Source organism: Phyllopteryx taeniolatus, chromosome 20 (assembly GCF_024500385.1).
Source record: "Phyllopteryx taeniolatus isolate TA_2022b chromosome 20, UOR_Ptae_1.2, whole genome shotgun sequence".
Lineage (NCBI taxonomy): Eukaryota > Metazoa > Chordata > Actinopteri > Syngnathiformes > Syngnathidae > Phyllopteryx > Phyllopteryx taeniolatus.
The window spans coordinates 17,019,136-17,032,206 of NC_084521.1; the positions used below are offsets into that span (position 1 = coordinate 17,019,136).

General features: G+C 49.4%; 1 protein-coding gene across 3 annotated transcripts in view; it reads right to left on the minus strand.

Moving 5' to 3' along the window:
* LOC133469898 (receptor-type tyrosine-protein phosphatase mu-like) overlaps positions 1 to 13,071 on the minus strand; it is a 70,349-nt gene that overhangs the window by 38,988 nt on the left and 18,290 nt on the right. For all 3 annotated transcript variants that reach the window (XM_061757489.1, XM_061757488.1, XM_061757491.1), the window contains exons 3-4: positions 8,264 to 8,410; positions 8,093 to 8,202 (exon numbers count right to left, since the gene is read on the minus strand). In XM_061757489.1, coding sequence (XP_061613473.1) covers positions 8,093 to 8,202; positions 8,264 to 8,410 — 257 coding nt within the window. The remainder of the gene's footprint in view (positions 1 to 8,092; positions 8,203 to 8,263; positions 8,411 to 13,071) is intronic.

Consider the following 13,071-nt stretch of genomic DNA (forward strand, 5'->3'; position numbering starts at 1 on the left):
TCCATCGCCACTGCAAACAGGAAAGGGCTCAGGGATTATCCGTGATGCAGTCCCACCTCCACCTTAAATTCGTCTGTCACACCAACAGCACACTTCACCGCTGTTCTGCTGCCCTCGTACATTTTTATTTATTATTCTGACGTACTTCTCTGCCACTCCAGACTTCCGCATGCAGTACCACAGTTCCTCTCTGGGTACTCTGTCATAGGCTTTCTCTAGATCTACAAAGACACAATGTAGTCATTTCGCACGTTCAACAACAACAAGCCGTGGTTCACTGCCAAATTTAAGCAACTTCGCCAAGCTAAGGATGACGCATATCAAAGCGGGGACAGGGACCTGTATAATCGAGCTAGGAACCAGCTGACTAAAGAAATTAACATTGCATAGAGGAACTATGCAGCAAAGTTGGAAAAACAGTCTGCCACTCATTCCAATCGCTGACCAATTACAAGCGACGATCCCCCCAAGCTGAGAACAATAACACACTAGCCAACGACTTGAATACCTTCTACTGCAGATTTGAAAAGGACACTTTCACACCCCAAACCCATCCGGCCGCACCACCGACCACAATCAAACCTCTGACTTCTGCGTTAACCATCCACAAACAGGATGTGAGACGCATCTTCAAACAAGAAAAGATTAACAAAGCGGCAGGGCCAGTCCATGTGTCCCCATCCTGCCTCAAAGTCTGCGCGGACCAGCTCGCTCCAGTCTCTACACAGATCTTCAATAGATCTCTGGAACTGTGTGAAGTACCATCCTGTTTCAAACGCTCCACCATCATTCCAGTCCCCAAGAAACCTACAATCTCGGGTCTGAATGACTACAGGCCTGTCGCCTTGACATCTGTGGTCATGAAGTCCTTTCAATGTCAATGTCTCATGCTGGACCACCTCAAGAGCGTCACAGGTCCTCTGCTGGACCCCCTACAGTTTGCCTACCGAGCGAACAGGTCTGCGGATGATGCAGTCAACATGGGACTTCACTTCATCCAAGAATACTTCGAAAGTGGAGGGACCTACGCAAGGATCCTGTTCATGGACTTCAGCTCAGCGTCTCACCTGCCATCTGCTTGTCATGGTCTGTGTTTTGGTTTGGGTTGTTTAGTTTTGTTCCATGTTTTCCTGTGTTCCATGTTTGTCGTGTGCTCATTAGGTTGTTGTGTCCACCTGTTCTCGTCTACTTTGTGTTGACCAATCAGCTCTCTCTAGCCACTCGTCTTGTCCAGGTGTTCCTCGTTGTCTCGTCAATTTGTTTGTATTTAGTTCCCTGGTTTCTTTCAGTTCTCGTCGGTTCATTGTCGTTGTCACATGTCTTGCCATGTCATAGTCGCCAGTTGTTTTTGTCATAGTCGCCTGTTGTTTTATCATTGTGATTAAATATTATTATTTTGAGATTCCCGCACTCCTGCCTTGCCTCCCTGCTTCCCTGCAATTGGGTCCACCATGTTCTTGCCTTGCGTTCCTCGCCGTCGCCCTAACCATGTTCATGACAGAATGAAGAAACCAGGGAACTAAATACAAACAAATTGACGAGACAACGAGGAACACCTGGACAAGACGAGTGGCTAGAGAGAGCTGATTGGTCAACACAAAGTAGACGAGAACAGGTGGACACAACAACCTAATGAGCACACGACAAACATGGAACACAGGAAAACATGGAACAAAACTAAACAACCCAAACCAAAACACAGACCATGACACTGCTAGTGGATTTACAGCTTCCTGACGGGCAGGACACAGCAGGTGAGGCTGCCGGAGGCCCCCTTATCCACGCGCAGCATCAGCACTGGGGCGCCCCAAGGTTGTGTCCTCTCTCCGCTGCTCTTCTCTCTCTACACGAACGACTGCACCTCAGCGCACCCGGCTGTCAAACTCCTGAAGTTTGCAGATGACACCACTGTCATCGGCCTCATCAAGGACGGTGACGAGTCTGCATATCGACAGGAAGTGGACCGGCTGGAGCTGTGGTGTGGACGACACAACCTGGAGCTGAACACGCTCAAGACTGTAGAGATGATCGTGGACTTCAGGAGGCATTCTTCGCCATAGCTGCCCCTCACGCCGTCCAGCTGCCTTGTGTCAACCGTCGAGACCTTCAAGTTCCTGGGAATTACAGTCTCTCAGGACCTGAAGTGGGCGATCAACATCAACTCCGTCCACAAAAAGGCCCAGCAGAGGATGTACTTCCTGCGGCTTCTGGGAAAGCACGGCCTGCCACGGGAGCTGCTGAGGCAGTTCTACACAGCGGTCATCGAATCAGTCATGTGTTCTTCCATCACAGTCTGGTTTGGTGCTGCTACAAAAAAGGTACCCCCCTACCCACCCTTGAGGACTTGCACGCTGCCAGAACTAAGACAAGAGCGTGCTAAATCCTCTCAGACCCTCCACATCCCAGTCATCGGCTCTTCCGGCTCCTTCCCTCAGGTAGGCGCTACCGATCAATGAAAACTGAAACTAGTAAACATTCCAACAGCTTCTTCCCTCTTGCAATCAACTTCTTAAACAGCTAACCTACAATTCACTTGCAACATGCTGCCAATTTTTTTTGTCCGAGTTTGCTGCGACATTTCTGTCGGGCCAATGATACATTACTCATGCACTCACTGTAGTAGTCTCGCCACGCTTCTGTCCTGAGTCTTGCCTCCACTACACTTTCCCCTAACTTCATTGTGTGGCTCATCCACTTTATTCCTCTGTAGTTCCCACAGCTCTGCACATCACCGTTGTTCTTAAAAATGGGCACCAGCACACTTTTCCTCCATTCCTCAGGCATCTTCACACCGCTAGAATTCTATTGAACAAGCTGGTCAAAAACTCCACAGCCACCTCTCGTAGATGCTTCCATACCTCCACAGGAATGTCATCAGGACCAAGTGCCTTTCCATTTTTCATCCTCTGTAATGCCTTTCCAACTTCCCACTTACTAATCATTTCCACTTCCTGGTCCACCACACTTTCCTCTTCCACTCTCCCTTCTCTCTAATTTTCCTCATTCATCAACGCCTCAAAGTATTCTTTCCATCTAGCTAGCACACTGCTGGCACCAGTCAACATATTTCCATCTCTATCTTTAATCACCGTAACCTGCTGCTCATCCTTCCCATCTCTATCCCTCTGTCTGGCCAACCTGAATAGATCCTTTTCTCCTTCTTTAATGTCCAACCTGGCATACAGGTCATCATATGCCTCTTGTTTGGCCTTTGCCACCTCTGCCCTATGTCGCATCGCAATGTATTCCTTTCGCCTCTCCTCGGTCCTCTCGGTGTCCCACTTCTTCTGAGCTAACCTTTTTCCTTGTATGGTTTCCTGTACTGTGATGTTCCACCAACAAGTCTCCTCTCCTTTCCTGCCAGAAGATACACCAGGTACTCTCCTGCCTGCCTCTCTGATCACCTCGGCTGCAGTGGTCCAGTCTTCTGGAAGCTCCTCCCGTCCACCGAGAGCCCGTCTCACCTCTTCCCGAAAAGCTGCACAACACTCGTCCTGTATCAGCTTCCGCCACGTGGTTCTCTTCTCTGCCTTTGTCTTCCTAATCTTCCTCCCCACCACCAGAGTCATTTTACACACCACCATCCTATGCTGTCGAGCCACACTCTCCCCTACCACTACCTTACAGTCGGTAACCTCCTTCAGATGACATCGTCTGCGCAAGATGTAATCCACCTGCGTGCTTCTACCGCCGCTCTTGTAGGTCACCCTATGTTCCTGCCTCTTCTGGAAAAAAGTGTTCACTACAGCCATTTGCATCCTTTTTGCAAAGTCTACCGCCATCTGTCCCTCCAAGCTCATTTCCTGGATGCCGTACTTACCCATCACTTCTTCATCACCCCTATTTCCTTCATTGCACCGGACTATTGCAATATTAGTCATTCAAACTGCTCTAAGTGCTAGAGGACTCTGCATCTTTTTGCACAATTGTCAAAAAAAAATAAATGTACCGGCATTACCAGATAACTAGCAACCCTTTACTGCTCAGTGACTGTTTATTTTATTTTTTTGTCAATGTCTTTCTGTCTCCAAAGTGTTCTCTGTAAATTGAATTAAATCTCTGTTGTCGTACACGAGCGGCTCCAACTACCGGAGACAAATTCCTTGTGTGTGTTTTGGACATACAAGATGATTCTGATTCTGATTCTGATTCTGATCAACATGTCCAATACAATCTGCACCAATCACGACTCTCTCTGTGTCCGGGATGCTCGGAACTACTTCGTCTAGCTGCTTCCAGAATTTCTCTTTCCCCTCGAGGTCACATCCCACCTGTGGGGCATAGCCACTCATCACATTATACATAACACCCTCAATTTCAAGTTTCAGCCTCATCACTCGATCTGAAACTCTTTTCACCTCCAAGACATTCTTAGCCAACTCTTCTTTTAAAATAACCCAGACTCCATTTCCTTTCCCATCTCCACCATGGTCAAATCATTTGAACCCTGCCCCTAAACGTCTCGCCTTACTGCCTTTCCACCCGGTCTCCTGCACACACAATATATCAACCTTTCTCCTAATCATCATGTCAACCAACTCCCGAGATTTTCCCGTCATAGTCCCAACATTCAGTTCTAGGCTCTGTGCTTTCCTCTTCTCTTTCTGCCGAAGAACCCGCTTTCCACCGGCGCCCTGCAGGTTGACGAAGCCGGTGGCGGACGTCGTTAACCCGGGCCGCGACCGATCCGGTATGGAATTCTTTGGATGAAGGCTCCTATTTGTTTGGCAAAGTTTGAAGCCGGATGCCCTTCCTGACGCAACCCTCCGCATTTTTCCGGGCTTGGGACCGGCCTCCAGTTTGCACTGGCTTGTGCCCCCATAGGGCTGCTACCACCAACTACCACCTGTACCCCGAAATTCTATTGGAATTAAAATGTTACCAATTTTCAAGAAAACAGTTACAACAAATCATGACAAAGTTGTATTTTTTTCAAGACATTTTGTCGGGATAAAACATGATCTGACGAGAATAAAATCACATTTTTTTCAAGTTTAAATTGGAACTAAAGTTAAAGCTAAACAGGGGAAGAAAGTCATATTTTAACAAGTGAATTTCAAAGATACACTTTTATTCTTCTAATTGTATGCCGTTTATTCTGGACAGCTTTGGCCTCTAAAAAAATGGGACTATATTCTCAATACAGAAATCAGAGTAGATTTGCTGTTGATTGCGGCACGTGCATCTCACTGTTATGCTAATGCCATCTTACAGACAACTGCTTAAAGTCTCCCAACCAGTTAGGAAACAGGTACGAGTGTGGCCGGAAGGGTCCCTTGAGGCACTTCAACACTATTTCCTCCCCACAGACTGGACCATGTTCAAACAGGCTGCCACCAACAACTCCATCACAGACCTTCAGGAGTACACAGAGACTGTTACCGCCTACATCAGCAAGTGCATGAAGGATGTCACCACCACTAAGTCCATCAACTGTTCGTGCTAATCAGAAGCCATGTCTGACGGCGGGAGGTCGCGTGGCATCAGGGAGGCCAAGAGGGAATACTCCAGGAAGATCGCCCACCGCTTCAGTGACAGCAGTGACACCAGGAGTCTGCGGCGTGGCATTCAGACCATTACGGACTCTAAACCCTCACCGCAGACCTGTGACAGCTCCATCTCCCTGCTAAATGAGCTAAATGACTTCTTTGCACTCGCTTTAAGGCACACAAAAGCACCCCAGCACACAAGACTGCACCCCCTCCTGGTGATCAAGTACTGACACTGACCCAAGACAGCATGAAAACATCTCCCCGGGCCCACATTACCTACCTACCTGGTTGTGTTCTGAGGGACTGTGCAGCTAAACTCCCAGATGTCTTCACGAACATCTTTAACACCTCCTTGAGTCCGGGTGTTGTCCCCACGTGCTTCAAAGCCACCACCATCATCCCGGTCCTCGAAAAAGTCGTCTCCCTCCTGTCTCAATGACTACCGTCCGGTAGCGCTCACTCCCGTCCTGATGAAGTGCTAGTCATGTCATGCGGCTAGTCATGCACCGCATCAAGTCCTCCCCTGCCCCTCCTTAGACCCCTTCCAGTTTGCATATCAGTCCTACTGGTCAACCGATGACGCAGTCTCCACCGCCCTCCACTGTGCCCTCACACACCTGGACTTTAAGGACTCATATGTCAGACTGCTGTTCATAGACATCAGCTCAGCATTCAATACCATCATCCCTGAACAAGTGATCTACAAATTGGACCAGCTGGTGCTCAACACTTCAACCCTGCACCGCATCCTGCCTCAAGACTCTCCATCGCATAGTGAGGGTAGCTGAGAAGATCATCGGAACCTCTCTTCCCTCCCTGCAGGACATTTACAGCACCCGCCTCACCCGCAAAGCACTCCGCTTGGGGGGGGGGGTGCCACCCATCCGTCACACAGCCTCTTCAGTCTGCTGCCATCAGGGAGGAGACTGCGGAGTCTGCGGGGCAGGACTAGCCGACTCAAAGACAGTTTTATTCATCAGACTGTCAGGAATCTGAACTGTCTACCCGCTCTGCCCATCTTAACTCTGACGCCCCGCAAACATGCACATGCACACACACTCATCAGTACACACACACACACACACACCAGACTCAGGGTCGCACCAGCCACTTGAGCAGCATTTGGGTTTTGTCATCTAATTTGTACATGTTCCTTGGTTCTCTGACCTTGACTTTGTTGCACACGTCAGCTGATCTTTTTGCACATTCAATTCATGCTTTTTATACCGTAGTTTGATTTAGCTTTTTATATTGATGTTATGATTTTGTCTTACCGTAATTTCAATCCTCTGTATGAGTTACGCATACTGAAGAATTGACAATAAAAGCACCTTGTACCTTGAATACAATACGAGAAATAATAGTCCAACATTGGCTTAACCCTAAACTCAGCTCAACTTTATTTACAAAGCACTTTAAAAGACAATTGTAGCTGTAACAAAGTTGTGTATAAGATCCAACATAAAACAATAAATAATGACAAATAAATAATATTATTTTCTCATTAAAACACAAAGAGCACTCTTCAAGTTGACATTTGGCATACAGGAGGTCCAGAGTTTTATTTCCTTTTGTTGCATCTACAATTTGTTTTTCTGTAAAAAAAAAAAAAAAAAGGCCTATTGTGCTAACAAAAACAAGTTGATTCATGCGGGGATGACAGATTTACATAATGACAAGTCACAACGATATCAAAGCGTTTAATTGGCCCAAAGTAAAGGTAGGGAAGAGTTGTTGGTTTATTATGAGAAGTTTGATTGGCAAGCAGGTCCAACAACAATTCAGTGTGTTGGGATGAATTTTTTAAATAATATCCGACATAATGGTTCATTACAAACTATTTGGTCACTACCGTGGTCCTCAGTCGGAAAAGGGTGGCGTGCCCTCTCCGGGTCGGGGATGAGATCCTGCCCCGAGTGGAGGAGTTCAAGTATCTCGGGGTCTTGTTCCCGAGTGAGGGAAGAACGGAACGGGAGATCCACAGGAGGATCGCTGCGGCGCCTGCAGTGATGCGGACTTTGTATCGGTCCGTTGTGGTGAAGAAGGAGCTACGGCGAAAGGCCAAGCTCTCGATTTACCGGTCGATCTACGTTCCGACCCTCACCTAGGGTCACGAGCTGTGGGTCGTGACCCAAAGAACAAGATCCCGGAGACAAATGAGTTTCCTCCGCAGGGTGTCCGGGCTCTCCCTTAGAGAACGGGTGAGAAGCTCGGTCATCCGGGAGGAGCTCAGAGGAGAGCCGCTGCTCCTTCACATCGAGAGGAGCCAGATGAGGTGGCCGGGGCATCCGAGTCGGATGCCTCCCGGACGCCACCCGGTGAGGTGTTCCGGGCACGTCCCTACCGGGAGGAGACCCCGGGGAGACGACCCGGGACACGCCGGAGAGACTATGTCCTTCGGCCGGCCCGGGAACGCCTCGGGATCTCCCCGGAAGAGATGGATGAAGTGGCTGGGCAGAGGGACGTCTGGGCGTCCCGACCTCGGATAAGCGGTACAAAATGGATGGATGCAAACTATTTTGCAGACCCCTGAGCTCCAACCCGATTGGCGATTAGTGTATAATGTGTGTGCTATGTGTGTGTGCGTGTGTGCGAGTGACCTGGTAGAGGTTTGGCCAGAACGTGGACACGGCCAGCTCCAGCGTCTTCCACGTGTGCTGCTCGGGTCCAGACAAGTTGAAGACGGGAAGGCCCAGCGGACTGTCGTTCTCTGCAACAAACACCAACACTCTCAACTCCGTACACATACGCACACACACGCTCGCGTGTACCTTTGACGTAGACGTTGAGCGTGCTGTCCTGGTAGAACAGGAAGCTGACGCAGTGCGTGTCGTTCTCTCTGAGCGACGCCATCAGCAGACGAGCACGCAGACCGGCGCTGCGACCGGTCGTGTTCACGTACAGGAAGGGGGAGGAGCCTGTGTACAGGAAGTCTCGCATGATTGACAGCTAGCACATCATGTTAACATGTAGCATGCGACCACAGATATGAACAACAAGTAGCTACGACACGCCCCTTTTGAGCTACGCACCGACGGCGACGCTAAGCGAAGTGTCAAAAGTCTTCAGCGCGTTCCACGTGCGGACGGCACGAAAACCATCCATCCATCCATTTTCTGTCGCGCTTCTCCTCAGGCGGGTCGCGGGCGTGCCGGAGCCTATCCCGGCTATCATCGGGCAGGAGGCGGGGTACGCCCTGAACCGGTTGCCAGCCAATCGCAGGGCACACATTCAAACCTACGGGTAATTTAGAGTCTTCAATCAACCTAGCACGCATGTTTTTGGGATGTGGGAGGAAAGCGGAGCGCCCGGAGAAAAGCCACGCAGGCGCGGGGAGAACATGCAAACTCCACACAGGCGGGGCCGGGGATTGAACCACGGTCCACAGAACTGTGAGGCGGCCGCTCTAACCAGTAGGACAGCCGAAAACCGAAAGACCAAAACGATGCCGGCGCATTGCGCTGCACATGGTTGCGTACAATTCGACAAGGGAAGTGGGAGTAACCTTTCGCGGCTTTTTTTTGGAATGTGTATTGATAGCACATGCTTCGGCCTGGACAAAAAAGTACAAATGAAAGTGAAAACCGGCTGACAAATGCGCATGTTCCGACTTCATTTCAATGGCCGTGCATTTGATGGGAACGTCGACCTCCCCGACACGGCCGCCACGAAGGCACATCGGTTAGCCGGGCGCGTCTTCATACCTAACCACGTGATAGTCAACAACGTTTTTTGACGACTTCAACCAGCCAATCAGAAGCCAGACTGAGCTCCCATGCAATTGGCTGGAAGCTGCCACACATTCCCCCCCACTTTACTGGCCCACGCGCACGCACACACACACACACACACTTCAGTGTACAGATTCTAATCGAAGCATTTATGAACGGGGTTGTTTTTGTTCATATCATAATTGTCGTGTCGTGTCGCGTTATCGGTTGCGCAAAAAGATTTGCTAAGATCGAGCCGAAGAGCTTTTCCTGCATACCGAATTGTTTTGAATCGCAGCAATTAAGCAAGAACAAGTGGAAACTACTGACAACCGCCGCATTGACTTTTGACACTTTATATATGCTAAGACATCTTTCTGATTGTGTTTTGTTGTAGATTATGATGTTCGCCCTCACTCCGCGCTCTCTCGCACAGTTGCACGCGGATCAGGACAGAGCTAGCTATGTCGCCGCAGCTCGCACAAGCGAGCACTCATTCCCTCAGTCCTTTCTTTCTGAGCAGCTGGGAGTGACTTCGGCGGACGCATGGCTCTTTTAACTAGCTCCGAGCTGGTCATTTGTGGATTTGTTTGTTTGTTTTCCACGGCGCTGCCCGGGAGCTCCGTGACCAGACATTCGTGAGCCCTTTTTATACCGAGAAGGATACGATGACGTCGTCGCGATTGGTCGGTGAAGTCCAAATGGGCCGTCCCGATTCTCCTGACGCCCAAAATGAGGAATGCCGACTTACAACTCCCCGTTGAGCAGACATCAGGGTGGAGTTCTCCAAGACAAGCGAAACCCAGTTTCAACTGCCGCCGTAGCCGATCGAAGCGTCCGCCACGCTCGTCACTTGCATCCGGCGCCATGCGGAACCGCACCGCTACTTTGTCCGCATTGTTAAACGTGATCTGGACCGGCTGCCGGGTTTCCTCGGGCGGGAGAGGCCATCCTGAATTCCGTCGCCGACGTTTCGATGGTCCTCGAAGGAGGACGATTAGCCGAGTTTCAAGACCGGAACTCGAAGCGATATGAAATCCATCCAAATGGTGGGCCTTTCTATTTGCACGTGTGCCTTAAAAAGGTGTACTTTCAATTGGATCCGTAGAAAATTGGCCAATACAGAATACAGGACCACGGCGGTCATTCGGCGGCGCCGCCCTTGTCGGGGTGACGTCGGGCCACGCGGGAGGAAAACACGGAGAATTGCGGGCAGTGAAGAAGCACGAGTGCGGGGAGCCGACGATCGTTGAAGCTCTTGAGGCCCGCCGCTCGAAAACGTTTACAACCGCCGCAAAAGCGAAAAATGGAATCGCAACACTGGGAAACAATGTCAATAAAAGTTCTATTCGAGGCCAGCTCAGTGAGAAGCGCTCTCATTTTAGTAACGTGTGTGTGCGTGTGCGTGTGTATTCGAGATGAACACACCCAAAAAGTTATTTTGACCTCCAGGTCTCTTTGATGCACAAAAGAATTGTGGTAATATCAAACAACACACAGCTAGCGTGGGTGTGCGCGTGTGTTTGTGTGTATGTGGGGGAGGGGGGAATAAGGGGTTTGCCTTCAAGCCTCAGTGTGTGCGTGCGTGTGCGCGTGTGTGTGCGTGTGTGTGTGTGTGTGTGTGTTGTGTACAGCTGGCAGTGAGCAGATAACAGTCCTATTAGAAATATTAATATAGCCTGAACTCAGCAGAGACACACACACACACACACACAGTGGAATAAATCAATGAGTGGGTGCAGCAGTGTGACTGACGGAGTAACATTGTGGTTGCCACGGTAATTCACAATGTCAACATGTCAAGTGAATTAAGAAATAAACAAAACGAAAAAAACCGAATGAGTAAATCACTAAAAATCCCTGTCCGACAGCACATGTTCTCGTTGGGCGCCTGCTTGCCGGTCAGTGTCGCGGCAAACAACGGAAAACACTTCAGTCTTCTTTTCTTTTCTTTCTACTTAAGGAATCAACAACAAATGCTTGTCTGAAATGAAGAAAAAGTAACCCGTTAATCTATAATTCAGCTATAAACAGCAAGCACTCCGCAGCCAGAGTGTGTTTATGTGTGTGCGTGTGTGAAGGGCGTTCCAGTTGTTCCCAGTGGCAGCAGAGAGGGAGAGCAACGGACACGCTTCGGATTACACCCAATTTGGAACGTTTAGAAGAACATTAAGCAACACATCGGCACGTGCGTGCGTGCGTGTGCGTCTGTCTGTGCGCGTGCGAGAACGAGAGCCCGGTTAGCATCCAGACGCTGCAATGGGTGAAAGGCCGCGAGAAAACTGGCCATACAGTATAAGAACAACCTTTGACCCCTCCGACACCCCAGTTCAAGGTATTAAAAGAGCCTTCTGGAAGGATTCGCACGTCTTCACTTTCTCACTCGCACAGTTCTCCAAATAAGAGGCGAAGCGTGCTCGCTTCAAGCGGCTGAATTGACTCAAAAACTGACCCATAAAACAAAACACATTTAAACGCTATATATTTCCAACACAAAAACTGTTGAATTCAAACCATATCCCGTTGTCCGCAAGCTTCATACTAAGCTACAATGTGAAAGGTAATAGACGGGGGCTAGATGTGAGAGTAGGCCTTGGTGAAGCAGCATTTGGCTGTTTTGCTTTCAAATCATTTTGTAATCCTTTATTTGCAGCGTTTGTTCTTTTAGCCGTCTTTTTTGAAAATGCCTTTCAATGTTGTAAAGCACATTGACGGCGCTTGTGTACAAATTGTAAAGAAAGGCTTCACACAAGCGCAACTTTACACACACGGAGCGGCAACACCTACAAACAGCATCAACGACGCTCACAGGCGTAGCTTCTCTCCGCTCCGTGGGAACATCCGGTATGACTGCAGCTTAGTAGGGCACCTTCTCTGCCTCTTCTACTTGCTCTTAATTAGGCTGCATGTCTTCCAGTAGAACGCAGTGCTGCCACCCAACATTGTTGGGTACTACATACGGTACTACATTGAAGTCACGCAAACCTAAATTCCAATAGTGTCAAAACCCCTACAAAAACCAACAATCTGCGCTAAAGTGGGCCCTCGCTGTATCGATTTGTCCGTGTGTCTGACCAAATGCGAAATTGCGATTGTGTGTACAAACACTGAAGACCACCACGCGCACACAGCAAACACGAAACTACTTTCAACTTGTTCTCAGTGCTGCCGACACTTTGATTGTGTGCAGGTTTGTGCGTGCCATCCGATTGCCTCCATTGGCCGCAATTAGTAACACGCACACACACGCGCGCACACCGAGGTGGCTGTGAGAAGAAAGGCGAGCGAGCGAGCAGGACATGAATCAGAGCAAGGAGGACAGTAAGCACGTCCACTCTGTGTGTCCTCGCTCACATTGTCTCCTACGTGATTGGCTGCCTGATTTAAGAGCGGCAAGTTCTCATTCGTCAGCAGAGTAACCTCGGAGAGCATGTGACAAACAGCGTCTCCCTCACACACACACGCGTTGTGTTGTGTGCAGCCGAGTGAAGTGTGCGTCCATAAGTCAGAGGAGAAAGTGTTGCGAGATAAGAAAAGCTGCAGATTGTCTTTGTGCTGCATTCAAGTGCAGCTTGAAAAAACACGACATTCCCTGCTTGGAGAAAATGTGCACGAGCGGCTGTGCCGGCGCACGGCTGTTATTTTCCACACAAAAACGATGCACGACCTTTAATTTGGTGACATTTAATTGATTTCCCTGAACTATTTAACGATGATTAATGGCAGTCCGCTAGAATCGCCGGTGCCACTAGGTGTCAGCAATGAGCTCTACTCTGACCGACGACGCACAGCAGAGGCGGCATCTGTAAAACCGACGCCGCTCTTTGTCTTTGGCTAGTAAGACGATTCAGCAGCTACGTCTTACCGGT